The sequence below is a fragment of the Sardina pilchardus genome, chromosome 9 (genome assembly GCF_963854185.1).
Source record: "Sardina pilchardus chromosome 9, fSarPil1.1, whole genome shotgun sequence".
NCBI classification, from domain to species: domain Eukaryota; kingdom Metazoa; phylum Chordata; class Actinopteri; order Clupeiformes; family Clupeidae; genus Sardina; species Sardina pilchardus.
Genome location: NC_085002.1, coordinates 15404529 through 15428598, shown reverse-complemented (window position 1 = coordinate 15428598; position 24070 = coordinate 15404529). Strand labels below are relative to the sequence as shown.

The following is a 24070-nucleotide window of genomic DNA, read 5'->3' as shown; positions in this document are numbered from 1 at the left end:
GTCCCCCCCTTTCATTTGGATATGGTATATCCGGTAATGGCTGCCCCTTTCCAGAGGTAAATACTACCGTTTAATTAGCTAACTGAATTTATCATTATTCGTAGAAAATCACAATGTAGATATAGCGTATTTCAATAAAACAACGTTTTGGGAATTCAAGGCAATACATGCACAATGTTTAATGAGACGTATTACTTCGGTTTGGCGAAACCGGTTATTCGGCTAGCTAGGGATTTAGCTTGGTATTAGCTATCCTTAGCTAGCTTGCGTTACTTCCTAATGTAAGCGCAAGCTCCCTCAACATATAGCGTGAACAGGATAGGATCTTTGTTAACTTTATTGCATGGAAGAACCAAGTAAGCTGAGTAAAGCTAATGCATGCATTAGCCCATTCCATATATGTATTTCCCCGGTCATAGTTGACGTTAGACTGTAAGGTGTCTGAGAGTGTTTATCCCTATAATCAGCACGTGACTGTTCATGGAACTAATTCACAGAACAATATTGCAAGCCTGTAGGCCAGAGAATGAAACGTCCACCATCTACGTTTTCTACTGTGATGACTCATGTATATGCATGTTTACTAACATAAGGCACCATCCTATTCACTGTAAATGTGTGCGCTCATCACTAAAATGTCTTGTGACGTTCTCTTGCAGATAGATATTTTGTCAGACAATATGAGCGAGCTGAAGGACTGCCCACCACTTAAATATTATGACTTCAAGCCTGTGGAGCATACCAAGGTGTGTCCGCGATACACAGCGGTTCTTGGACGTTCAGAAGATGATGGAATTGGCATAGAAGAACTAGACACACTCCAGTTGGAGCTGGAGACCCTTCTCTCCTCGGCGAGTCGACGTCTTCGAGCATTGGAAGAACAGAGACAGGTCAAAGACTTATATACACATTTGTATGTTGTTGTCCTGCTTATGTATATATATATATATATACATAAGCAGGACAACAACATGACAATATTACATATATACAATATATATATACATATATATATACATATACAATATTATTACTGTTCTTTAACAAGGTTATGTCGATTGATTTTCATTGCAGATTTTGACAGACTGGCAGGATAAAAAAGGAGACAAGAGGTTTTTGAAGCTGAAAGATGCAGACCTCTCTGTTACCAATAGGCATTCAAAGCCTAAGAAGCAGAAGCTTGATGGAAAGGGAAGCCATGGCCCAGGTCCTGGTCCTGGTCGACCAAAATCGAAGAACTTGCAGCCCAAAGTGCAAGAGTATGAGTTCAGTGAAGATCCACAAGAGATTCCACGCAATCCCAAAAATGATGCTCCTAACCGGTAAGTCAAGTTAGCCCAACCTGAAAGGGCAGTGTCTTCGATTGTTGTTGACCTGATCTGCTACTGGTAGTTTCACTTTAGTGTTTCTGTAATGTGTTGAAGGTTTTGGGCCTCAGTGGAGCCATACTGTGCTGATATAACCAATGAAGAAATACGGGTTCTGGAAGAACTACTTAAGCCTCCAGATGATGAGGCTGAATATTACAAGGTGGGTTTACTCATATACACACAAACATAAACCAAGCGTGGAATCAAAATACCTTTTTTATACATCACCATTGGTAAATATGTCATAATGCATGGGGAATGTGTATGAGACCGAGTAAGAAGTGTGTGCATTGGTCAGAAGTCTTACTGGTCGTACTCTTTTAAGGTCCCTGCCTTGGGTAAGCACTATTCACAGCGCTGGGCACAGGAGGATCTCCTGGAGGAGCAAAGGGAAGGAGCCAGAGCCAACGACAAAAAGAAGAGCATGCAAGGGCCGCTCTCTGAGCTTGATGCCAAAGGTCAGTGCATTGCATGAGACCACACCAAACAATGACAACAACCATTAACGCCTCAACCAGAGGTCATTTTCTAGAATCGAGAGCATGTTGCTGTCTATGAAGGGCTGTTCCAATGGGGAATATTACTGTAGTTGAACAGTTCCCTTTCAGAATTGGCATTCATGCACTTCATAAATGGGATCAGTTAATACCAGCTGATTTGTACTTCAAATGTTAAAGGAACACTTCACCGTTTTTTCATACAGAGATGAAGTTAGAAGCGACCAAACAGCTCCATGTTTTCCCTATTAAAATGCAGTTACATGAGTAGTCACACAACCAAGTATGGTGAGACAAAATAAAACATGGTGCATTTCTAAGCAGGTAAGAGGGATAACTATATTGTGTGGCACAGTAATATCCTCACTCTTGCACTTTCAGTTTCACTTTGGAGTGAGGATATTACTGCGCAGAGTCTAAGTGCTCCCAATATTATTCCGCCACACAATATAGTTATCCTTTTACCTGCTTAGAAATGCACCACGTTTTATTTTGTCTCACCATACTTGGTCGTGTGACTGCTCGTGTAACTGTATTTTAATAGGGAAAACATGGAGGTGTTTGGTCACTTCTAACTTCATCTCTGTTTGGATGCTAATGAATGCATTGGGCTAGCTAAGTACTATCAAAGTTGCGCCACGTGCCAGAGCCAGTGAGTGCACCCATTGAAACGTGAGAGGTATGTATCAACTCGTCTTAATTAAGGGAATAATGTAGTTTAATATGAAAAAACGGTGAAGTGTTCCATTAAATATCTTACCTATGCCATTATGGTCAACACACTGTACATGGCCAACATAGTTGTGTAATATTCAAAATAAGTTAGAAAGTTTCAACAAGATGAAAGCTGTCATACTTTGTTTTTTAAAAATGTACTTTGATTTTGTATTGGTGTTCATCATATGTGTTTTTCAGATGTAGATGCCCTGATAAAAAAGTCAGAGTCCCAGCATGACCCTCCTGAGGATGGCTGTCCCTTTGGTCCTCTCACTCAACGACTACTCCAGGCACTGGTTGAGGTCAGAATCAGATGTTTCAAGTTCAAGTTCAGGTTTATTTATATAGCACATCATCATACACAATGGTTATTCAGTGTGCTTTTACATGTTATGCATACGACACTAGATCAATCAATGTGTACAATAGTTTGAAATGAAAAGTGTTAAACAGCCTGATATAATTAAGCTATGCCCATTTTCAAAGTGAAATCAGAATTGGAAAATCTGGAGTGTGATCAACAGTTGTATTTATTTTTGTAGGAGAACATCATATCCCCGATGGAGGACTCTCCAATTCCAGACATTCCAGGGAAGGATGATGGGGCAGGCACCTCGCCACGCAGTCAGGGGAAAGCCTTTAGGTGAGAAGACACGTGGTTCTGGGCTGCCCAATTCACATCCACTCCTTTCATTGAGCGCGTTCACATGCACACTATAAAACTGATTATTATGGGGTTTTTTGTAGTTGTGTGGTGACTCAAGTGCTCATGTGTACGGAATAAACTGATATTCATTATCAGTTTACTGGTATTATCGGTTTATGAAAAATATGTTAACACACCTAGGTTTCTGTCAATATTCTGATTTCTTCTAGACATGTATACGCCTTAAAAGGATTATTCCAGTGACCTGATCATTGCTAGTAATAGTTTTTTTCTGTGTGCATGTAAACACACTCATTGTGGTCTGGAAGTTGTATGTTGGATTACATGTGAGCAAAGTATTTAGCAGAAAGCGTTGCACACCTAGATTGAGGAATATTTCCTCCAATTTTCCATGCAGAATTGTTAAAATTCAGTCAAATTGCTTCTAGTAATTATTCACACATTCATTATGCTTAATCATTTTTTTCCCCCATAGTGTTCCCCACACCCGCTCTCTTGAAGCTCGAATCAAGGATGAGCTCATCTCCCAGGGGCTTCTAGACTCAGAGGAACGGCAGGGAGTCGGTGGGGACGCAGAAGATGAGGTGCTCGCTGAGCTGCACAAGAGACAAGCAGAACTCAAGGCCCTGAGTGGCCATAACCGCTCCCGCAAGCAGGAGCTCCTGAGGTAAACACCAGTTATCGTTGAACTAGAACTCCAAAAGAATGTGTTTTTGTACTGTTTCTCTACATAGTTTAGTTCATACTGTATGTACAGTGTTACTCCACAGTTTAATTATTATTGCTCAGTGTTCTGGTATATTAAGATAAGACCAGATAAGATAAGACTTTATTTTATCCCACACTGGGGAAATGTACTTGTTACAAAAGCCAGGTAAAGATGGATCCAGCAATATAAGAATTTAAAAATAAATTGTTGGAAACAACACAATAGGGTACACATTATGTCAAGGGTAATATTGGATAAAAGTGTATGCTCTGAGCATAAATAAGTTCGTTCGTTCGTTCGTTCGTTCGTTCGTTCGTTCGTTCGTTCGTTCGTTCGTTCATTCATTCATTCATTCTGAAACTAATTATCAATGACCTCTTAGGTTGGCTCGGGAGGAGATGCGCAAACAGGAGCTAAGACAGCGGGTCCGAGTGGCTGATAATGAAGTCATGGAAGGATTCCGTCGGATCATGGCCGCCAGGCAGAAGAAACGCACACCTACGAAGAAAGAAAAGGACCAGGCCTGGAAAGCCCTGAAGGAGAGAGAGAGCATACTCAAACTGCTTGATGGCTAGAGTTGCATCTCAGTGGCTTGACATTAGTGTTGTACTAATGAATCAGCCCATCAACTCCTGAAACTACACTACTGTGACTGATCATATCATGCCTCTGCCACCTTTGGGTGCCAATCATTGTTACCACATTTTGCCTTTTTATACAGCCCGCAGTACCAAGTTAATACCAGCAACATGATGTTTGAATGATTTTCTGGTGGTTCATACGCGAAATCTGAAAGTGCATGTGTAAGTCAAATTTGACGTGTCTGAATGCATTTGACTTGACAGCAGAACATAAGTATTAAACAGGTCGTTCTGGCAGGGAATTATACATTTGTTTAATTTGTGGTACTCCATTGTGTTAATTGTTGCTTCCTTATGAGACTGAAGAAGTGATGTAGTTTTATGTCATAGATATTATTTGGCTAAATGACTTATAGCCTAGTTTTTTATGTCATGGTTTGTGTATTGTATGGAAAACATATGGGAATTTGAATACATAAATACGTAAAAGAATTAAAGAAAAAACATTCCAAGACGTGTGCAAAATCTCTTTATGTAGTTTTATTTTCAATATAGCATTTTTTTTTTTATAAGGCCACCCTGTAGTGACTGAACACTTTTTTCGGAGGTCGGGGATTTTCAAGGTTTACGGTCGGCATGAAGACAGGGAGGCTGGAATGTGACGTAAAGTAAGCCACTGCCCAGCTCACGGCTCAAACCCATGCTCAAACCGAGCAAGCAATCATCTGTCTACTGTTTATGACACAACGTTTTTCTCTGAAAGGTAGGCACTCGAATGTTGACTTTTCTGGAGACTAATATGTAAGACGAGTCCTAAAGAGAAAGGGAGTAGAGGTTTTGGCTTCACAAACTATGCAAACCAACAGGCAACATTTTGTCACTTGCAGGACTTTTCTATTGTTAGCTTTGACTTGAGAGATAAGTTAACTTGATAACATTTGATTTAATCGAAGAAACTCTCACTACACTCTTTACACGAGGATAGTTCTCCAAGTATGCGATGGAGATTAGCTTCGGAAACGTTCATGTTAAGTATAGTTAGCTCGAGCTAAGTGTCACGTTAGCTCCCCCAGAAAACACCCTCCAGGAGATGATCAAATTAAATTTATGTGATTATATCTGACATGCGAACTGGCAAACTAATGACATACTAAAGTTAACGGCATGCTACTTACCTTTGTATGAAATACAATATAGAAACTGTGCATTATGTTGTTGTCACGTGACATAGTAGTACTTTGCCCAGGCATGTGTGGAAGGACTGCGTGCACCTTGGCGCCAGATGAGGTCAGCCGAGCTTCTGGGTACCGAGATCGGTCAGGAAAGCGAAGACGACCTCAATGGCGAGATGGAGATATGGACAAGTATCGACCCTCTTACAACAAGAGCCCTCAATCCAATAGCCCAGTGTTATTATCTCATAGACATTTTAAGAAGGTATGGGACAGTATATTACCAATTTGCTTTGCAGTTCTTCTTGGTGTAGAAAATGGCATCTTTAGGTTTTATCCACAGGATGCTCCTGTAGATGAGTTTGTCCTGGCTGCTATGCGTTGGGGCCTGGTTCCTGCCTGGTTCAAGGAGAATGACCCAAGCAAAATGCAATACAGCACCAACAACTGTCGGAGGGAGAGCTTGCTGGAAAAGAAGACCTACAAGGTGATTGTCCATGCTTATTTATAAGAGCAGTCATGATACAAATCACACAATGGATGGTCAGTTCTTGGGACACAATTATCTCTTTTCGACCAGGGCTGTGCCGGTGCTGGTGCCGGTGCTGACGTTGAGCTGGTTCTGGTAAAGCACCGGCACCAGCACCGGCACGCATTTCCATAGGGTTCAGCACGGAGCAGAATGTTACTAGAGTGGAGTGTTACTATGCCGACGCACGTCTGAATCAGCTGTGAAAACAAAAACAAAACATGGCTGCCGATATCGGTAAATGACTGCTGAATCGGTTGAAATGCCATTTGCGTGACGTTATTTAGCTTGGATTTGTTGAAAGTAGATTGAAAATAAACGATTTACTATCTGGTTATACCATTGTTGTACCCACTAATAACGTCTGGTCTGAGATATTAGCTGTCAGTGAAACTATTTTATACCGTTAGCCTGCTAGCTTACGTAGGCTAATTTAGTTTAACGTCAGCTTTTGCTAACGTCATACCGTAGTGTTAACCAAAAGCCCCTTTCACATTCACCGAATTTAACGCTAAATCAGCCGAATTTAACGTTAAGGCTGTTCCTTTCACATTGACGACACGGGGTGGGGAGTGAACCCGCCTCGGCAATCCGACCCGTCTCGGGGGGTAGTATCAGAGCCGAGCCGTGTTGAATATGAAAGGAACAGAGGTCAACCCCGCTATTAGGGGTGTGTGACTGATGACGTATTTGGCCAGGCAGGAGGTTAAAATACAGGAAACACACAAGAGACTAGGATAACTTTAGCTGCTGTGTCCATAGATATATGTGTGTCCAACAATCACGTTTTTTATGCTGAGAGTGCCCTGAACCTCCTTTTCTCAGCACTTCGGTCAAGTGTTTATTGTTGCTAGGTTACCAAAACCGTCTGCTACCAGCAGCACGTATATTTAGAAAGTTTGCCTAATGATAGCTAACTAGCCAACGAGCTAACTGTCAGAGCAGAAGTTGTTCAGGACTCAGCACACTGAAATATGGCATAATTTGGCATTCAAATAACATAACAAGTGGCCCGCCATCATTTGGAAGCTAAACCACGTAGAACTAGCATGACAGTTGTGTTTATCAGTTTATCTCCGAGGTCCAAGGCATGCTTAACGTCATTGTTCACTCCCAAATTGCGTGTAACGTGCTGCTAGGCAACGCCTCCCATAACTCGCCTCTGAACCCGGCTTCAGACAACCCCGGGACCAGAACACGTCTACCTTTCACATTGCGAAATCCCCTGAACCCGCTATTTCTTAAACGCTAATGTATCGTTTCTGAATGTGAAAGGGGCTAATGATTCTAGAGTGCTACGCTCATTTTTAAACGACAGTTCAGTATATTTACTGTTGCTATGGTGCCACGACCCTTATTACGTAACGGCCCCAACTCTGGGACCAGCAATTTCACGGTGCCGTGCCGGTGCTGGCTTTTTGGCACCAGCACCTGTCATTGTTCGGTCGAAACACGCAGAACCAGTTCGAGATTGGGCACCGGCACGGCACCAGCACCGGCACCGCTGCGGTCGAAACGAGGTAATTAATGTATCAATGTAATCCCAATCCTTGGCTACAGAAGATGCCACTGACATGTGATAGTCAGGGAGCCATGGGGTCAGACCTGGCTTTGTCGGTTAAAGTTTTTTTTTTTTGCAGAATCTAGTAGACTAGGGGTACCTCTTTAAGATTTAAGAGGGTGCCCGGTGATATCCCTTGGGCAATTTCGTATAAGCCTTTCTTGTCCAATGTGTTGACTATAAGGCGGATATACTACAGGTGAATAGGGTAAAAAAAATAACAAGCAGATATCACTATGAAACTTCACCAGTTGATTACTTAGATCAATATGAAAAACAAATGTATTACAAGTTTTCTGAAATTTAATGTTTGAATATGCAAATTAGGTATGATGTAATTAAATATGCGCTGATTTGCATAAACGTAAAAAGATCAAATCTGAACATTGGATAAAGCCAGTTTCAATTTTTTTCTTTTCATTTTGTTGACATAAGAGATGAAAAGTATTTTAGAGAGGGAATTATGGATATCTCATTTAGTTATTCAGTAAATCAGAAAATACTATACCAGCCTTTAAAAAATCCATTTTCGCCATGTTTTTTGGAATAAAATGTCATGTAAATCAGGCTAAGAATAATATATCAACAAATCCCTCAGCAAAAACCTTCTAAACATGGTTAGGTATAAGACTGAAAAGTTTGGTGTATGTAGATGCTTGTGAAGTGGAGATTTTGTTCTCCGAGTGAGAGAGGAAACTCATCCATATCCGCCTTATATTCAACACATTGGACAAGAAAGGCTTAATATACGAAATTGCCCAAGGGATATCACCGGGCACCCTCTTAAATCTTAAAGAGGTACACCTACTCTACTAGATTCAGCAAAAAAAAAACTTTAACCGACAAAAGTGAAGTGTTCCTTTAAGGTTCTCGTGAGCTTTTGGCAGACCAGACCAGTCACTAAGCCATGGGGTCAGGTACTCAGGTTGCAACCAACCCAGGTCAGACCTGGTTTTGTTGGTTAAAGTTTTTTTTTTTGCTGAATCTAGTAGAGTAGGTGTACCTCTTTAAGATTTAAGAGGGTGCCCGGTGATATCCCTTGGGCAATTTTGTATATTAAGCCTTTCTTGTCCAATGTGTTGAATATAAGGCGGATATGGATGAGTTTCCTCTCTCACTCGGAGAACAAAATCTCCACTTCACAAGCATCTACATACACCAAACTTTTCAGTCTTATACCTAACCATGTTTAGAAGGATTTTGCAGAGGGGTTTGTTGATATATGATTCTTAGCCTGATTTACATGACATTTTATTCCAAAAAACATGGCGAAAATGGATTTTTTAAAGGCTGGTATAGTATTTTCTGATTTACTGAATAACTAAATGAGATATCCATAATTTCCTCTCTAAAATACTTTTCATCTCTTATGTCAACAAAATGAAAAGAAAAAAATTTAAGCTGGCTTTGTCCAATGTTCAGATTTGATATTTTTACGTTTATGCAAATCAGCGCATATTTAATTACATCATACCTAATTTGCATATTCAAACATTAAATTTCAGAAAACTTGTAATACATTTATTTTTCATATTGATCTAAGTAATCAACTGGTGAAGTTTCATAGTGATATCTGCTTGTTAATTTTTTTACCCTATTCCCCTGTAGTATATCCGCCTTATAGTCAACACATTGGACAAGAAAGGCTTAATATATGAAATTGCCCAAGGGATATCACCGGGCACCCTCTTAAATCTTAAAGAGGTACCCCTAGTCTACTAGATTCTGCAAAAAAAAAAACTTTAACCGACAAAGCCAGGTTCACCTAAATTATGGCATTTGGCTCCTGGACTATGATTGTAGACATTCTAAAAGCCATGCTGTAGTGGAAATATTGCCAGACTAGTAATTCATGAGTCTGGCTATCACCATTAGACAGTTGAATGCACATTTGAAAAACAAACATTACACATTATGAGTTTCCTGTACATCAAGTCAAGTCAAGTCCAGTCCATTTTTATTATCCCAGGGGTGGGGGGGAAATTGAGTTGCAGCCTTTTCTTTTTTTTTTTCAAAGGGAATCTTAATTTGAATTCTCCATTAATCCAGTGCGATTAATTCATGTGCTGAAATGCAGCCTTGAAGAAACATTCTGTGCGTCATTTGATATTATCGTTAACCTGATGTAATTGACATTCTCCTATTTGTGGCATGGAGGCGATGGACACCAGGAATTTATGATTGACATTTTTTTCTGTTAGGATCCCCTTTTGAAAGGTCAGCGTTGTGTCATCCTGGCTGATGGCTTTTATGAGTGGAGGAGGAAGGACAAGGACAAGCAGCCATTTTTCATCTACTTTCCCCAAAACAAGCAAACACTGCCTGGGTCTGCTGGCGCACAGTGTGATGATGTCAAACAAGAATGTCCGTCCGACACTCAGACGCCAGAACAAGAAGAGGTATCCTCTCCTTTGAAAATTATCCCATACTAGTGGCTACACTGCAGACAGCTCATTGGCAGTTCCAGTAAAACATCCATTTGGTTAGACGCATTAACACCTTTGCTCAAAGCAACTTACATTTGGTCCGTGTTTGCTGGATGTCCAAATGTGTACCTTTCATGTTCTATATTGTCTTTATTTGTATTCTTTAATTTATAAACTCCTCTTTGACTATTGCTCTTCTGTGCTATTAATAGCTATTTCTGTTTTCCTGTGCTTATGTAAAGCACATTGAATGTACTATATATACAAGTTGACTTGACTTGTGCCACAGCTCCCCCTCACGTTGAAATGTGTGTGTTTCTGTTCACAGAACCAGGATGAGGAGTGCAGGTGGACTGGCTGGCGGCTGCTCACCATTGCAGGCCTGTTTGACTGCTGGACACCCCCCTCTGGTGGAGAGCCTCTGTACACCTACACAGTAATCACAGTAGATGCTTCCTCTGATCTTCAAAGTATCCATGACCGGCAAGTCCCGCTTTAAATGACTGTTTTCATTCAATACTGTATGTTAATATAATGATGTTATTAGGTTTGAGCTGTTAACGTTATCATGTTATCATGTTAAAACCTGTTCAGCGGCAAATGATCAAAATTGTTGAACTGCAATTGTTCAATAAGACCACATATCTGGAGAGTTAACATAGCCATCATGATACGAGCTTAGTGTGAAATGTATGAAAAGGTTAAACAATTTATGTGAAACAATTAATGTGGGAGAGCTTATCTCAGCTCCACTACCAGCCAATCAATTTATTCTTGTGGTCAGAGCACTTGTCATGCCTCCAAAACTAAAGTTAGTAAACCAGTAGAAATGAGTGGTAAATATCAAGAATACATTTGGAAATAAGTTGTGCTAAATGCAGCTGCAAGAAAGAGGAGAAATCTTCTGTATGAAGACAACTTCCTATTTTCATTCAAGTTGCTTACTGGATACTCCCAACAGCATGCTCAGCATTTGTTTTTACCATACTCTAATGTGCACCCTGAAGAGGCAAAAGGTAGACCAGTCTCCTCATTAAACAAAGTAGGTTTTTGTAAGTGTAGTGCCCCTACTTATGCCTTGTAGAATGCCTGCGGTGCTTGATGGTGAGGAGGAAGTGAGGAGATGGCTTAACTTTGGAGAGGTGCGATCACTTGAGGCCCTGGAACTGCTGAGCCCCAGAGATGTCTTGACCTTTCACCCGGTCTCATCCTTTGTCAACAACTCGCGCAACAATTCACCAGAGTGCCTACAGCCTGTGGATCCTAACATTAAAAAGGTATGGATCATAGAAGTTGATGATGAAGTTTGTGATTAAAATCATTTGGTTAGATTCAGCTTACAAGTACAAAGACTCTGAGCATGTTACTAACACACAGGATCATACTGATTTTGTGTTTAATCATAGTGCTGTCAAAATGTTAATTATCATGATTAATTTGAAAAAAAAAAAAGAACTTTAAAAGGCTTTACTAAGCTCAATTCTAGTAAAGCTAAGATTAGACCAGGGTATCAAAATAAAACAGAGGACCTAACGCACACAGTGCAGCTTCTTACTAGTGAAAGGCTCTTGTGAAGTGTAAGTTTCATTAGGCATAGTACATTTCTTTTTTTTAAGTATATTTTTTGGCCTTTTTGCCTTTTATTAGTACAGGACAGTGAAGAGATAGACAGGAAATAAGTGGGAGGGAGAGATGGGGCGGGATCGGGATATGACCGCAGGCCGGATTCGAACCTGGGTCCCCGTGGGCACTCGGACCCGTAAATGGTACGGACGCTGTAGCCTGCTGTGCCACAGCGCCCCCAGGCATAGTACATTTCTTACATTTACATTAGTTATTTGTCTGAATTGACAGTACAACTCTGCTGTACTTACAATAACAGTTTGAAAACTCTTGATACAAGGATTATTGACATGTATTTCATACATGCTCATTTTGTAGATCCGCAAGTGCTTGCAAGTATGGCAAAGCGACTTTTATCACATAGATTAAATTTGACACAAACAGACTGTTCTGAAACATGTTTCTTCTAACATAAAGGTGCTCCAAGTAATGTTAGGTAAGGTCACTTCTGTTGACGTTCAAACAAGACTGAGAGCTAGCTCGGCCCTCCCTCCCATGCAACTGAAACTCCTGCACATGCCTACTGTCGGTGATCGTGGCTGGTACAGTTTGCTTCATGGTCCAGGCTGGACCAGGCTGTCTACAGAAACGTGTTTTTAAAAATTATTTTATTTTATTTTAACAGTGTATTCATGGGACAGGCAGCTAGCAGATGATCAAGTGATGTTTGCTGTATGTGACAAATAAATGTTTTAGCTTAGAAACTGTGTAACATCGCTTAGAGACCCTTTAACTTAATAAACACTTTAGGAAACACTGTGTTTCAGATACATACAGTAGAGGTGTTAATTAGTGCTTATGGGATTTCCCACATTGCCTAATCAATATCCAAGCCTATTTACCAGTAAAAACTAAATCAACAGAGCAGCCAATCTTCACTCCATTGTAGTTGACAAATATTTTCCTTTGCTCACATGTGTTCTTTGTGGCCTTGAATGTTAGTGGTATAGTGTTCATTTCATTGAATGCAGACACTATGACATTGGCTAGGTATCAATTATATCAAAAGAAGCTGTGGAATTTAAAATAGAGAATTTGTACATGTGGCCGTGCTCTTGTACCGCGCTTCCTAAGCCCTTTGGCTCTCCCTCTTGCTTTGTTTTCTCTGCTCAGAAGCCTTTGGAGACTGCCAGCAGTAAGATGATGATGAGCTGGTTAAAGAGCTCCACACCCACCAAGAGGAAGGAACCTGAAGATTCCGCAAGTACAGAGGCCGGAGAAAAATCCACAGAGCCAAAGCAACTCAAGAAAGCAGGCCCATTGCAGCAATGGCTTCAGGGCAGTGGATCAAGCAAGAAGTGAAGGACTTGAATGGGTGGTGTAGCAAATAACTGTTGGTAGGATTTTAGACTTAAAATGCAAGACCAATAATCCAGGCAGTGTTTTCTATAATCACTAGCAGTGAGTTGGAAAATCCCACATGCGTCCTTTTGCTAATTCATTGGAGAATTCCACTTTTTGGAGTATTAAAAGTCTTCAGGTTTGGTTGTGTTTACTGATCACAAACCAGCAAAAAGTGTCTCGTAAGTCATGCAATATCCGTTTCCTGTATGGGCAAGTCTACACACAGAATGGTCTGTCCCATTCTGCAAAACAACAACATATTTATTTAACAACATTTTTTTTATTTTCATTATTACTTTGAAATACATATATTTCCCAAACAATGTGTATGCTGTGCATGTATGGTTTAATTAATTTCAATGATGAATGCTTGAACATTTTCCCCATCTTTTATCGAGTTCTGTGTTTGTCTATGTAATGCAAGTCAAAATTTTCAATAATAATAATAACAACAATAATAATAATAATAATAATGTATGAACAGACAGTAAAAGATCCGAGTGATATCAAGCACTTAAATTCTTTGCCAACCTGAGCTACCGGCAGACACAAAGTGAGATATGGTAAGACCGAGGCCTTTGGCCTTTGCCACAGATCGACAAACAAACAGATTTGCAGTTATACAAACTCTTACGACATGAAAGTAGACAATAAAAAAGTAGACAATATAGAAGTACTAATTGTCATAGTAGTACTAGTACTAGTAGTAGTAGTAGTAGTAGTAGTGAGTCGTATTCATACACAAAGAAAAAAACATTTTGCTTTCCTCCCTGACATGTGATTGGCTATTTGATTGGGGTGTTTGATTAGTTCCTTCTTACTCAGGGTTCATCTACAGGTACAGCTTCGTATGGCATTGGATGACAGACCAGGGCACCTTTTAAAAAGCCTTTTCACAAGCCATGTTCAAATGACCAAACACGTGTCTTTAATGTTTGAAATCATATGACAAAAAAAAAAAAAAAACACCACCCAATTAGTCAGGGAATTTGTGACTGGTCAGCTACGTGTGGTAGACCTGTTCATTCACTGATGAGTCATGAGAATGAAACCAATGAAAAAAGCTTTAAAAAGGTAGGGCGCTTTTACATAGGGATAAAGCAGGTCAGTACTTGTCAGTAATCGGGGCAGTGTTTTAAATCCATACCTCTAACCTTAAGTTTGAACTGAAATGGTAGTTTCTATCTCGGTATAGGCTGCAAATGAGGTGCTTTGTAAAGGTTTACAAGTCAACAAAGTGCAGAAATTAAAAGCTTTCAGGCTTCTTTCCCCAATCTTGCCGCCCGGTTCACCACTGAAACGACTCATGCTAGCCTCCATGTATGTTTTAAGAGCTGTAGAGGTGGCTATACATGTAGATACACTTGTAACCTCCTCAGCTCACGTACGGAGATAAATTACATATCCTTCACATCTCAATTCTCCATGTGTACAGTTTGGGAGCAAATCAATGAGGAAGTCCCTAACCCCCTTTCAAGTGTTGCAGGGACGTGAGCTTTACACATAGAGAAGGGCAGGAAAAAGAACTAAACAAAACAGGTGTCCAGAGTTGTGACAGAGCAGGGTTAAAAGGGCTATTATTATTTTTTTTTTTAAAGATAATCACACACATATTTACCAAAAAGGTTTTGACTTATTTTGGTGGTCTTCGAGCTTACATGTTAGCCTCTTGAGTTTAAGTGTCTTTGAGTATATGAATGTGAGTGCATTAACATGTACGGTGTACTCTACGAGAGGAAGCCTGCTTGCTCTACAAAGGCCAGTTATAATATTGGGGGAAAGTGGGTGTGGGGGTCAGGGTAAGGAGAGAGAGATTGTGTGGGGGTGGCAGAGGGGAGAGACAAGGCCAGAGAGGGTGTGGGGAGGGGGGACGGGGCGGGGGAGTCTACAACAGAGCCCCCCACCACCAAGGGTTCCAGGATTCTCAGCAGCTGCATGTCTCCGCTGATGGCTTGGCCCGCTCGTTTCTGTCCAGTTTGATAGGCTCAGGGAACTCATTGTACAGCTCCACCTCTGTTTCCTGTGATACAGAAAAGATATTAAACTTAAAGAGCACAGCTGGTGTTTTTGCATGACAATGCAAATGAGGCACAATGTACACAGCTATGAGCAATTACAACTGCTCATATTTAACTACATACTAGAGCCAGCATCGATAAACAAAATGAATGAACGAGCTAAACTAGAATACCACTTCAACTCTGTAAGGGCTACACACATCAGCTGTTGTTCCATACCTGCTTAAGGGCATTGCGTGCTATGGTTTGGAAGGCTTGTTCCACATTAATGGCTTCCTTAGCGCTCGTCTCAAAGTAGGGGATGTTGTTCTTGCTCTGACACCATGCCTGTGCTCGCTTAGTCGTCACCTGGAGAGCAGACAACAAGGTGTGATTTACGGGGGCGGTGGTAGTGTACCCGTAATTTCCCGACTATTAGCCGCGGCTTATACATTGATTTTGCAAAATTTCTTCAGCTATGAGGTTAATGCAGGGGAGTAGTTAATATGGTGTTAATATGGTTTTGTTTCTTTTAACTTGCATAAAACACTGTCCTGCGGCTTATACACAATGCGGCTTATATGCGGGAAATTACTGTAGTGGTTAAGGAGCTGGGCTAGCGTACAGTAACCTGAAAGTTGTAAGAACTCAGACCAAAAATAAGCAAGCACTTGTGTAAACAGGGAGAGAGCTGGAGAACTTGGTGATGGTGAGCTTGATGTATGGAATTACACCCTGTATACCCTGCCTGCAAATATGACATCACAGGTTTAAAAAGCAATTATGAACTTCAAAGATATGGTCAGCATAACCTCTCAAAATGGGCATTTGATCATGGTAACAAAGAAAATGTCTACAGCTCAGACATTAGTTAGGAGTTAGAGGCAAACTGAAACATGAGCAATACCCACCAATGACAATGGGTGTAGGCACAAGTCATCATCATGTCACATGTCATGACATCAAAGGCAAGGGGCTGAGTTAAACATAATCATCACTAAGAACAAAGGTTGCCATCTGTTTGCATTACAAGGCTAATTCAGGACTGGTGATGATAAACTACAAGATTTCCATAACGGAGCTGCACTTCTGAGGAAGGAATGCTGTTCTATCCCATTGGGTGATGCCTCATGCTTACCTGTCTGTTCTCAAGGTCTATCTTGTTGCCAAGCACCACAAAGGGGAAGTTCTCTGGATCACGTGGGCTGGCCTGAATCAAGAACTCGTCTCTCCAGCTGTCTAGGGTCTTAAAAGTGTTTGGAGCGGTCACATCGAACACCAGAACGCAGCAGTCTGCACCGCGGTAGAATGCTACTCCTAGGGACTGGAATCGTTCCTGGCCTGCAGTATCCCAAATCTTCAGAGAAAAACAAAAGAATACCAGTTAAAGCTTCTGCTAGGCCACCACATGGTGACAGTTCTAAGGGTGGGCAACTGTTAGTCATGCTGTAATCTGATCAACATCTGGAGGCCAATGACACTTAATAATAATTTAAATGCAATGAGAGATGTTATTAAAGTAATCAAATTTTGGCATCTTAAAAAAATAATTCAGGCATGAACGGTACCTGCATTGTGACGAGTCGGTCATCCACCATCACCTCTTTTGTCAAGAAATCAGCTCCTATTGTTGCTTTGTACTGATTGCTAAACTTCTTATTCACATATTGATTCATCAGAGAGGTCTTCCCCACTCTTCAAAAGCAGAAAGAAAAAAAAGAGAGATTCATGCAACTACAGAGATGAGCCAAGCTTATTTCAACTATGTCTCATTGATGCTTCTTATGATCTAAATCAGGCATGGAATAAAAAAGACTTTTGAAGGGAAAAACAGAAACAACAAGGTCATTCCATAGCTTACTAGTATAAAATAATTGTAGGGAAATGGCCCAACAACCACCTACTTCTGACAAAACAAATGAACTCAACACCAAAAGAGGGCTTCTGTTATGTGTACAAGGCAAGACTACCATATCCTAGCATTACCATTCAACATCGCCTGTGTTCATTATGGTTTATAAATTGCCACAAGGGACTTGTTTTAACCTGTGATGTGGCTTTTGGTACAAAACTGCTGAAACAGATTATTAGATCTACATGCTACATATCGGTGGTGGTTAGTGAGGTTCTTCCTTCACTGTAAAGAACTTTTGGGTGGCTTGAAAAGTATGCAATGTGTTGTTGTATGTGTTTGTAGCTTCCCCAAGTGGGATACCGTCATTACATTTATTGTAGTACAGAAACATATTATGGGTGTAAAAATACATAGACGGGGTTTAGATTAGCTCAAAGCACTAACTTAGCTAGTAAATCACTCCCACTGAATCCACCAGAGATGAACATTCTTAGGTAATACCAAATTCATGTTCTGTTTAAAACAGGTCTTCCTTTTGGTAATCACCCAATACTGACTTGGTAGCAAATCCACTGGCCAAGAATAATTTTCAGAGGGTTGAATTCATAACACTGTGGTACTCACCCAGAGTCTCCCAGGATGATCACTTTGAGTAGAACTTTCTTCCTAGACGTCATTCTGTCTGCACTGTAGAGAACACAAATGAAGGCTATATGAGAAATACAAACTACACCCATACACAAAGTACACCCTTATTGCTTTCAAGACAATATGCTGCTCTGTGACTGACCAACGTATATCTCAAAATTTGCACACTGTGCAGATTACAATTAGATTGTGACAATGACCAATGAAAATATCTCTGAAACATTTTCCAAAAATAGTTTTTGTTTTTTATAAACACCCCTTGAATCACTTGTATTCAAGACAGCATTCTGCTGTGTGACTGACCCATGTATATCTTTAAATCTGCACACTACAAATTACAATTTGACGGTGACGATGACAAATAAAAAAATATCTTGGAAACAGTTTCCAAAAATAAGTTCTTATGTATACCCCTTGAATCACTTTTTGAATTGCACAAGAGATTATCTACACTACCTCGCATGACAGAGAGAATCTGAACTGGATTATTAATACTGTCTATCTCATCTATCTCACACAAAGAATCACTCCACAAAATACTTAACCTTTGACCAAAAGATGACCTTTAACCTAAATTAATCACATTATGTTTGATAGCAATAACCTCACAACTAGGGCAGAACTGATCTAATCCCAAAGGCTTCTCTGTGCCTGCAGCTCAGTGACATACCAACTGCTTCTGTTTTCCACTGGCTAATAAGGCACATCCAGTAGCATGCTAGGCATGTTGGCAATAAGCATTCCTCAACTTTTTTCTCCCTTCGGGCTGTTCATTGTGTTTGTTCAAATATGACAATGAGTGTCTTGAATCAATTTAGAGGTACTATAGTCTTCAGGAGTTTTAAAAAAACGAAAAGCAACCTCTTGTGTGGTACTGGGACAGAGGTCTTACTGCGTGTGCAGTGCACTCATGCTCTTACTAGTCATGTGTTCTCTTTTGAAACCATTACTGGTCACAAGACACACGCGCACAGACACATAGCCCTGCCTACTGTTGTACAGTGACGGAAAGACCACTTCCCCTTTTCCCTGTGGACTGATCCAACAGAAAGGCAGGACTACTATCCAGTTGGACTTGAGCAGTCTCACACGTCGACAACACTCTGGTCTGCCCACCCCCTTTTTGAAAAGGTTATTGGCTGGCCACCTGAGCAGGGAGAGAACGAGAGCGCTGTGTGCATCGAAACGCCCAGCCCAGACAGTAAATCAAGTTGTGGACATTAGCTATGGGGCACAGCATGTCCCCTGGTGCAAAGAGAGGTCAACAAACAAAAACAAACCAAAATCTCTGGCCGCCAGTGACTGTAACCATCTGTGTAACTGAGGCTGCCGGCCAGAATGGGGTTTCTCTCATTTGATAGGCAGAACATCAACCATATCAACCAGGGAAAACAATCTGTGACTTTTAAGATTGATATCATTCCAATGTGTTAGTATTAGCTTCTTGGGTTGATGAGTTGGAATCAGAAAATAGTAGACTATACAAATTACAGCTCAACCCATGGCAACATTAGCCTACAGTACATGGTTAATGTAGGCTAATGTAAGGTGATGAGCTAAATCTCCATCAGGGATTGTGAGGAGAGTGACACTTGCCCTCCTTTCCCCAATAATAAACAAACAAAGTCTCTTCAAAACACTTGAAAGATGTACAGATTTAAGCCCTGTTCCTCTTTCTCCCCTCTACAACTGACATTTATTTGCTACAGAGCAAGCCCTTCTGGGTTTTTTTTTAAGTCTCTCTCAGCGCCTCAAATACACCACTTGAAAGCCATGTGCTGCTGTCTCAGTGATAGCCCTCTGGCAGTTCTGCAGCTTTTTCTAAAAAAACAAAACAAAAAAACAACAAGAATTTCTCTGCAGAGTCCTGGATACTGAGCTTTAGGAGAAGCTTGACAAAATGAAAGTCTTCATCCTCATTTCTTATGAGAAATAAGTGAAACCATACAAACGTTCCCTGACACAGCAGCGGGTAGTACTGACACTGAAGATGTTGTAGGATAAATCCCCTCCATACGCAAGACATAAAACACTGATGAAGCCTAGCAGCCCAAAGCAACAGATAACTTTGCATAAACTAAACATAGAAGGCATGTAAATGATTAAACTTTTCGGTTGGTTGTTAATGAACCATACCATACGCATGAAAAAAAGATTATTCTCATTTGCTTCAAAAAAAGTGACGACATCCATCCTAGCCAATGTTGCTGAAACGTTTTAGTTGTAATGCTTCCTTTTTTCACACATGCTGCGGTCGGAGCATGTCAGGCCCATAGGGCACAATACCCTGGCCCTGACTCTACGCTACTGCTCCTCCTCTGGAGGGTAAACCTCAGGGATCACTGTGCCATAGCCACACAGGCTAGTGGGGGTCACGATGTCAGCAGCACCACTGAAAACAACACTTATCTTGTTCTATTGCCCCCTTGGTGGAGCTGATCACATTCAGACCAGGCAGGGCCTAAAATGCCCCTTTCTCTCCTCCACATCTAGAGACACTGGCTCTGTTCCACACAGGAAAGACTGATGTCTTAAGATACCTAACAGAGGAGTGTGGCAACAAGTATCTTTCCAAACAATCAGACTTTCTTGTCCAGTGCAAAGATACCTCCAAACTACCCTCGTCACGGTTATTTTTGCAGGTGGCTTTGATTAATCCTTCACACTACCTATTACCTACAAATCTGTATGACAACTTCCTCGAGCGGCCATGAAAAGTCATTTGTCATAGTTTCTGGATGGCACGTTTAGATGTTCATGTAAACTGTCCAATTCTAAAGCCTCGAGTATACTTCTACGGCTACGGTCTATGCCCGGTGCGGATGGATTCAGTGGCTACTGAATGGGGCTCTACACATAAGGAATGTACAGAGGCACTGAGAAGTCTATAAGTAGATTCTCTTGAGTGACCAGCATTTAGCATCCAATTTGTTCACTTACCACCTAGTCACACTTCAATAAAACAAAGGCACTGGTTTTGAGACATCAATGGCACTTCAACGAATGTACACTTCGACAAGTGACTAGGGAGTAGGGAGGATAATCCTGTTTCACTGTACAGTGAGTGGAACTATGTTACACAACAAAGGACATCATTCTTACACTCTTGCAGCTAATGTTCATGTCTACCTCAAATTCTTAATTTGCCATTCACAAATTACAATTAAACAAATTAACCTTGGCGTGGAACGCCACATTTGAGACACTACATTGAAATAGGAGGTGACTATGAAGGCTGAGGATAGGCCAATTAATTTATTTGTCTGCTAACAAAATACAGGGACACCAGAATTCATTTAATACTATGGAAACAGCTGTAACGGTCATGTGCAAAGACTAGCCTACTAATCATATTGAATTCTTGATAAGACAGAAGCTTGGTCAATGTCCATGGACTACCCTTTCTCAGAAACCAACAAAAAGGGACCAGCCACAAGGAACGCAGCCTTTCTGACTGGTAAGTTTGAGGGGGTAGGGGCACCCCTGGGATATACTTGTGTATCTTACACTCCTAGCTGTGGATGGGTGGCCTCACTCAAATACATTTCATCTGTAAGGGGGCAATTGATTTTGTCTCAGGGTTATCAAGCTGTGTTATGCTTCTGGATAAAATGGTATGAAACTGAATTAGACTACGGTGCCCTAGCTAGCCTAGTCTGTCTGACACCACCATAAATACACATGGGGAAAAATATGTGGTCTTCACTATTCACCTCCATAAACTTACCAAATTCTTACAAATAAATTACAAGGACTGCACTGAAGCAACAATGATGCAGCTTACTTTCCAACATGCTAGCAAAGCATGTAAATGTTATCATAGACAGTAAAAGTTATAGATACACGAATGCCGTACAATTATCATCCGAGAGAGCTAAAAGCGAGAGCAATTCCCTGCATTTGTCAACTCCATATTTAATCTGTAACCCATGACACTCGGAAAAGTCGGATCACATGGTGCAAAGGGTCCTCGCCACCCCCTTCACTTGAAACCCGTGGCCAACGTTACCTTCTGGGTTTACGTTCGTTAGCTAACCTTAAGCCCATCCTTTCACCAATAACTCATCTAGTCATATTTGTATTTAACGTTAATGCGTAGTGTCGAAATTCAAAATGGTATCAAATGACCAGTCAAATGAACTGTTGCAAGCTAGCTAAATAAAGTTGTTTGTGGTAGGCCTTCGCACATTTCGCAATCACAGACCCAACAACAGCCTCTTGCTAGTATTGCAGCGGCAACTCTTCGTATTAATTCACTGTAGTGCTACATATAATTTCACAAATCGCTCTCTAGTTGCAAAGTTTTGGTGTAATGTGAAATTACCACCAATTAAGGCAACGGAAACAAAGCATTCAGCTGCTAAGCGCACTGATACACACAACAGCAAACCACTGCAGCAATAACGTTATCTGATACTCCCAGCTGGTTAGCTTAGAGGAGGCGTCATAACCTAGCTAACCTTAGCATATGAGCGATCTAACATTAACGACTAGGTAACTTCGCAAGGTAACTGGCTGCCGTGGCAGCCTAAAACAAAGTCACCATTTTCCATTACTGACTATAGCTACATACCTTCCAAATGTAACATCTACTAATGTCTTAACTAGTCTAACTCAGCTGGAGAAAACATAATGAACGCTAGCTACACAGCTGGCTAGCATTAGGCGTATCCAACCTCGAGAGCTAAAGCTAGCTGAAATTGGCTAACAGCGTTCTCCCAACTAGGTAAATGTTGCAAGAGCTAACATTAATTACAACAAAAAAAATATTGAAGACCATCAATGTACTTTACAGACCAAATTACAACGTCAACTAGACAATTAATTTGATATCAAGGCCCATGGCTGCCAAATAAAAAAAAACAATCCTCCTTGAACTGAACCCATTTTTAGCTACAGCATTTGCAATACCAGTCAATTAACAAACGTTGACGTTGTGACAGGCAGCAAATAAGTTAGCTATTCTGCCTTGCTAGTAGCTATTCTAAATATTTGCAACGTTGCAAGAATACGAGCGAGCCACTGATTAGAAGACACCTAGCTGGGGTTAGCGAGCAAATTAGCAACCTAACGTTAATATGCGTTACAATAAAGCTTCGCCAAATTGACGCAGCTTGGCGAACTTAGCTAACATTAGCCAGTCGGCAAACGGTCTAACATGGCTAGCTAGAAAGCCATCGTTCGTTGCCTGTGAGAAACTGTCAAAGCAATGTATTAGTCCTGAACATGAAAAATGGATTCAACTTTACCTGAAAGACACACGATCCGATGTTACTAAATGCCGTTCTAAACACGTTAGGCAGCTATTATCTTCAGCTGACTAACGGTAAACAGGACAGCCAGTCCCTTAGAAGCAGGCTTTTCGTCTTTTGTTGCAGGGCTTGAAAACCTGATGAGTCCAATCTCGTCTTCAGACAACAGTCAATGACTGGTTTGCCGAGTAAAGATGATGTCCTTCTTTTGATACTACAGCTAAAAACCAAGAACCTATTTGGAAAAGAAACAATAACCGTGTAGCCTACTGCACCGTCACCGCAGGACTCCAGCACACAATCTTTCCCTTTCTGTTTCTAACCTCAGCTCCAGCTAGCTAGCTTACTTCCTCCAAAACAACCCCCAGTTCATGACGTCATTACGCACGCTCTGGGTGACACACCTTTGCACCTTCCATCGTCTTGAAAACACGTTAAATTTGGACCACCAATGGATAGGATGTGGCACAATTGAAAGAGGAATTGCATGTGTTGTGTATGTGTATGTTATAAGGGTATCTGCACTTTTTTTGTCAGATAGGTTTACTGTAAAGTAGCCTAGATCCTACAGTACATCCTCTGCTCACCTGAATGCAGCTGTTTCAACCCTGAGAACTCAGAACTCTGGCTGCCCTGTGAAATTTGAGTTTAGTTGGAATGGTTGTGGACTTTTATTCAGAGAAACAAGAGTCAGGTGGTCCGTCCCATCTCCCAATTAATGTTCAACCGCCATGAAAGCCATAGGCCTTAAACACTACCCATAGGCCTACACAGTGACAGCAATTTGGACAGTACAGTACCTGTTTATAGATCCAAACACCTTGATGAAATGATATGTCACTAACACTCAGTATTGTTAATATTAGTTGCATTGACCTTTATTTTGGGTTGGGACAATTCAAGGTTATTCGGACCATCAACACAATGTAGATATTAGAGAATCAGTGAGATCAATGCAATAGGGTAACACACACACACACACACACACACACACACACACACACACACACACACACACACACACACACATATATACAGTGCCTATAGAAAGTCATCATACCCTTTTGAAATAGTTACTTTTTTTGTCTTACAGCCTGAAATCAAAACCCATTTTAAAAAAAA

The 24070-nt window shown here is 40.9% G+C and overlaps 3 protein-coding genes across 3 annotated transcripts; 2 read left to right on the top strand and 1 right to left on the bottom strand.

The window, feature by feature from the left end:
- Positions 1 to 3: 3 nt before the first annotated feature.
- On the top strand, positions 4 to 5056 carry tada3l (transcriptional adaptor 3 (NGG1 homolog, yeast)-like). The gene is made up of 9 exons (XM_062545934.1): positions 4 to 56; positions 660 to 890; positions 1075 to 1322; positions 1425 to 1530; positions 1696 to 1828; positions 2783 to 2886; positions 3127 to 3227; positions 3727 to 3918; positions 4343 to 5056. The coding sequence occupies exons 2-9, from the start codon at positions 681 to 683 to the stop codon at positions 4533 to 4535; spliced, it is 1287 nt and encodes a 428-aa protein (XP_062401918.1). The 5' UTR covers positions 4 to 56; positions 660 to 680; the 3' UTR covers positions 4536 to 5056.
- Positions 5057 to 5175: 119 nt separating this feature from the next.
- On the top strand, positions 5176 to 14311 carry hmces (5-hydroxymethylcytosine binding, ES cell specific). Its single transcript, XM_062545925.1, has 7 exons — positions 5176 to 5304; positions 5788 to 5978; positions 6057 to 6200; positions 10005 to 10202; positions 10558 to 10712; positions 11314 to 11506; positions 12966 to 14311. Exons 1-7 carry the CDS (start codon positions 5280 to 5282, stop codon positions 13152 to 13154), a joined length of 1095 nt encoding a protein of 364 aa, XP_062401909.1. The 5' UTR covers positions 5176 to 5279; the 3' UTR covers positions 13155 to 14311.
- On the bottom strand, positions 13526 to 23292 carry rab7a (RAB7a, member RAS oncogene family). Its single transcript, XM_062545926.1, has 6 exons — positions 22946 to 23292; positions 17673 to 17735; positions 16762 to 16888; positions 16332 to 16550; positions 15434 to 15562; positions 13526 to 15216 (listed from the first exon to the last, which is right to left on the bottom strand). The coding sequence occupies exons 2-6, from the start codon at positions 17723 to 17725 to the stop codon at positions 15121 to 15123; spliced, it is 624 nt and encodes a 207-aa protein (XP_062401910.1). The 5' UTR covers positions 17726 to 17735; positions 22946 to 23292; the 3' UTR covers positions 13526 to 15120.
- Positions 23293 to 24070: the final 778 nt, after the last annotated feature.

What these genes read in the sequence shown, in the direction of transcription:
- tada3l (XM_062545934.1), top strand. Translation starts at nt 681, where the DNA reads ATGAGCGAGCTGAAGGACTGCCCACCACTTAAATATTATGACTTCAAG. An exon ending in ATGAGGCTGAATATTACAAG is followed by an intron (nt 1,531 to 1,695) that starts GTGGGTTTACTC and finishes TACTCTTTTAAG; the next exon opens with GTCCCTGCCTTGGGTAAGCA. An exon ending in AGTCAGGGGAAAGCCTTTAG is followed by an intron (nt 3,228 to 3,726) that starts GTGAGAAGACAC and finishes TTTCCCCCATAG; the next exon opens with TGTTCCCCACACCCGCTCTC.
- rab7a (XM_062545926.1), bottom strand. Translation starts at nt 17,725, where the DNA reads ATGACGTCTAGGAAGAAAGTTCTACTCAAAGTGATCATCCTGGGAGAC. An exon ending in ACCGACTCGTCACAATGCAG is followed by an intron (nt 16,551 to 16,761) that starts GTACCGTTCATG and finishes TTTTCTCTGAAG; the next exon opens with ATTTGGGATACTGCAGGCCA. An exon ending in TAGACCTTGAGAACAGACAG is followed by an intron (nt 15,563 to 16,331) that starts GTAAGCATGAGG and finishes TCTGCTCTCCAG; the next exon opens with GTGACGACTAAGCGAGCACA.
- hmces (XM_062545925.1), top strand. Translation starts at nt 5,280, where the DNA reads ATGACACAACGTTTTTCTCTGAAAG. An exon ending in ACAACGTTTTTCTCTGAAAG is followed by an intron (nt 5,305 to 5,787) that starts GTAGGCACTCGA and finishes TACTTTGCCCAG; the next exon opens with GCATGTGTGGAAGGACTGCG. An exon ending in TGGAAAAGAAGACCTACAAG is followed by an intron (nt 6,201 to 10,004) that starts GTGATTGTCCAT and finishes TTTTTCTGTTAG; the next exon opens with GATCCCCTTTTGAAAGGTCA.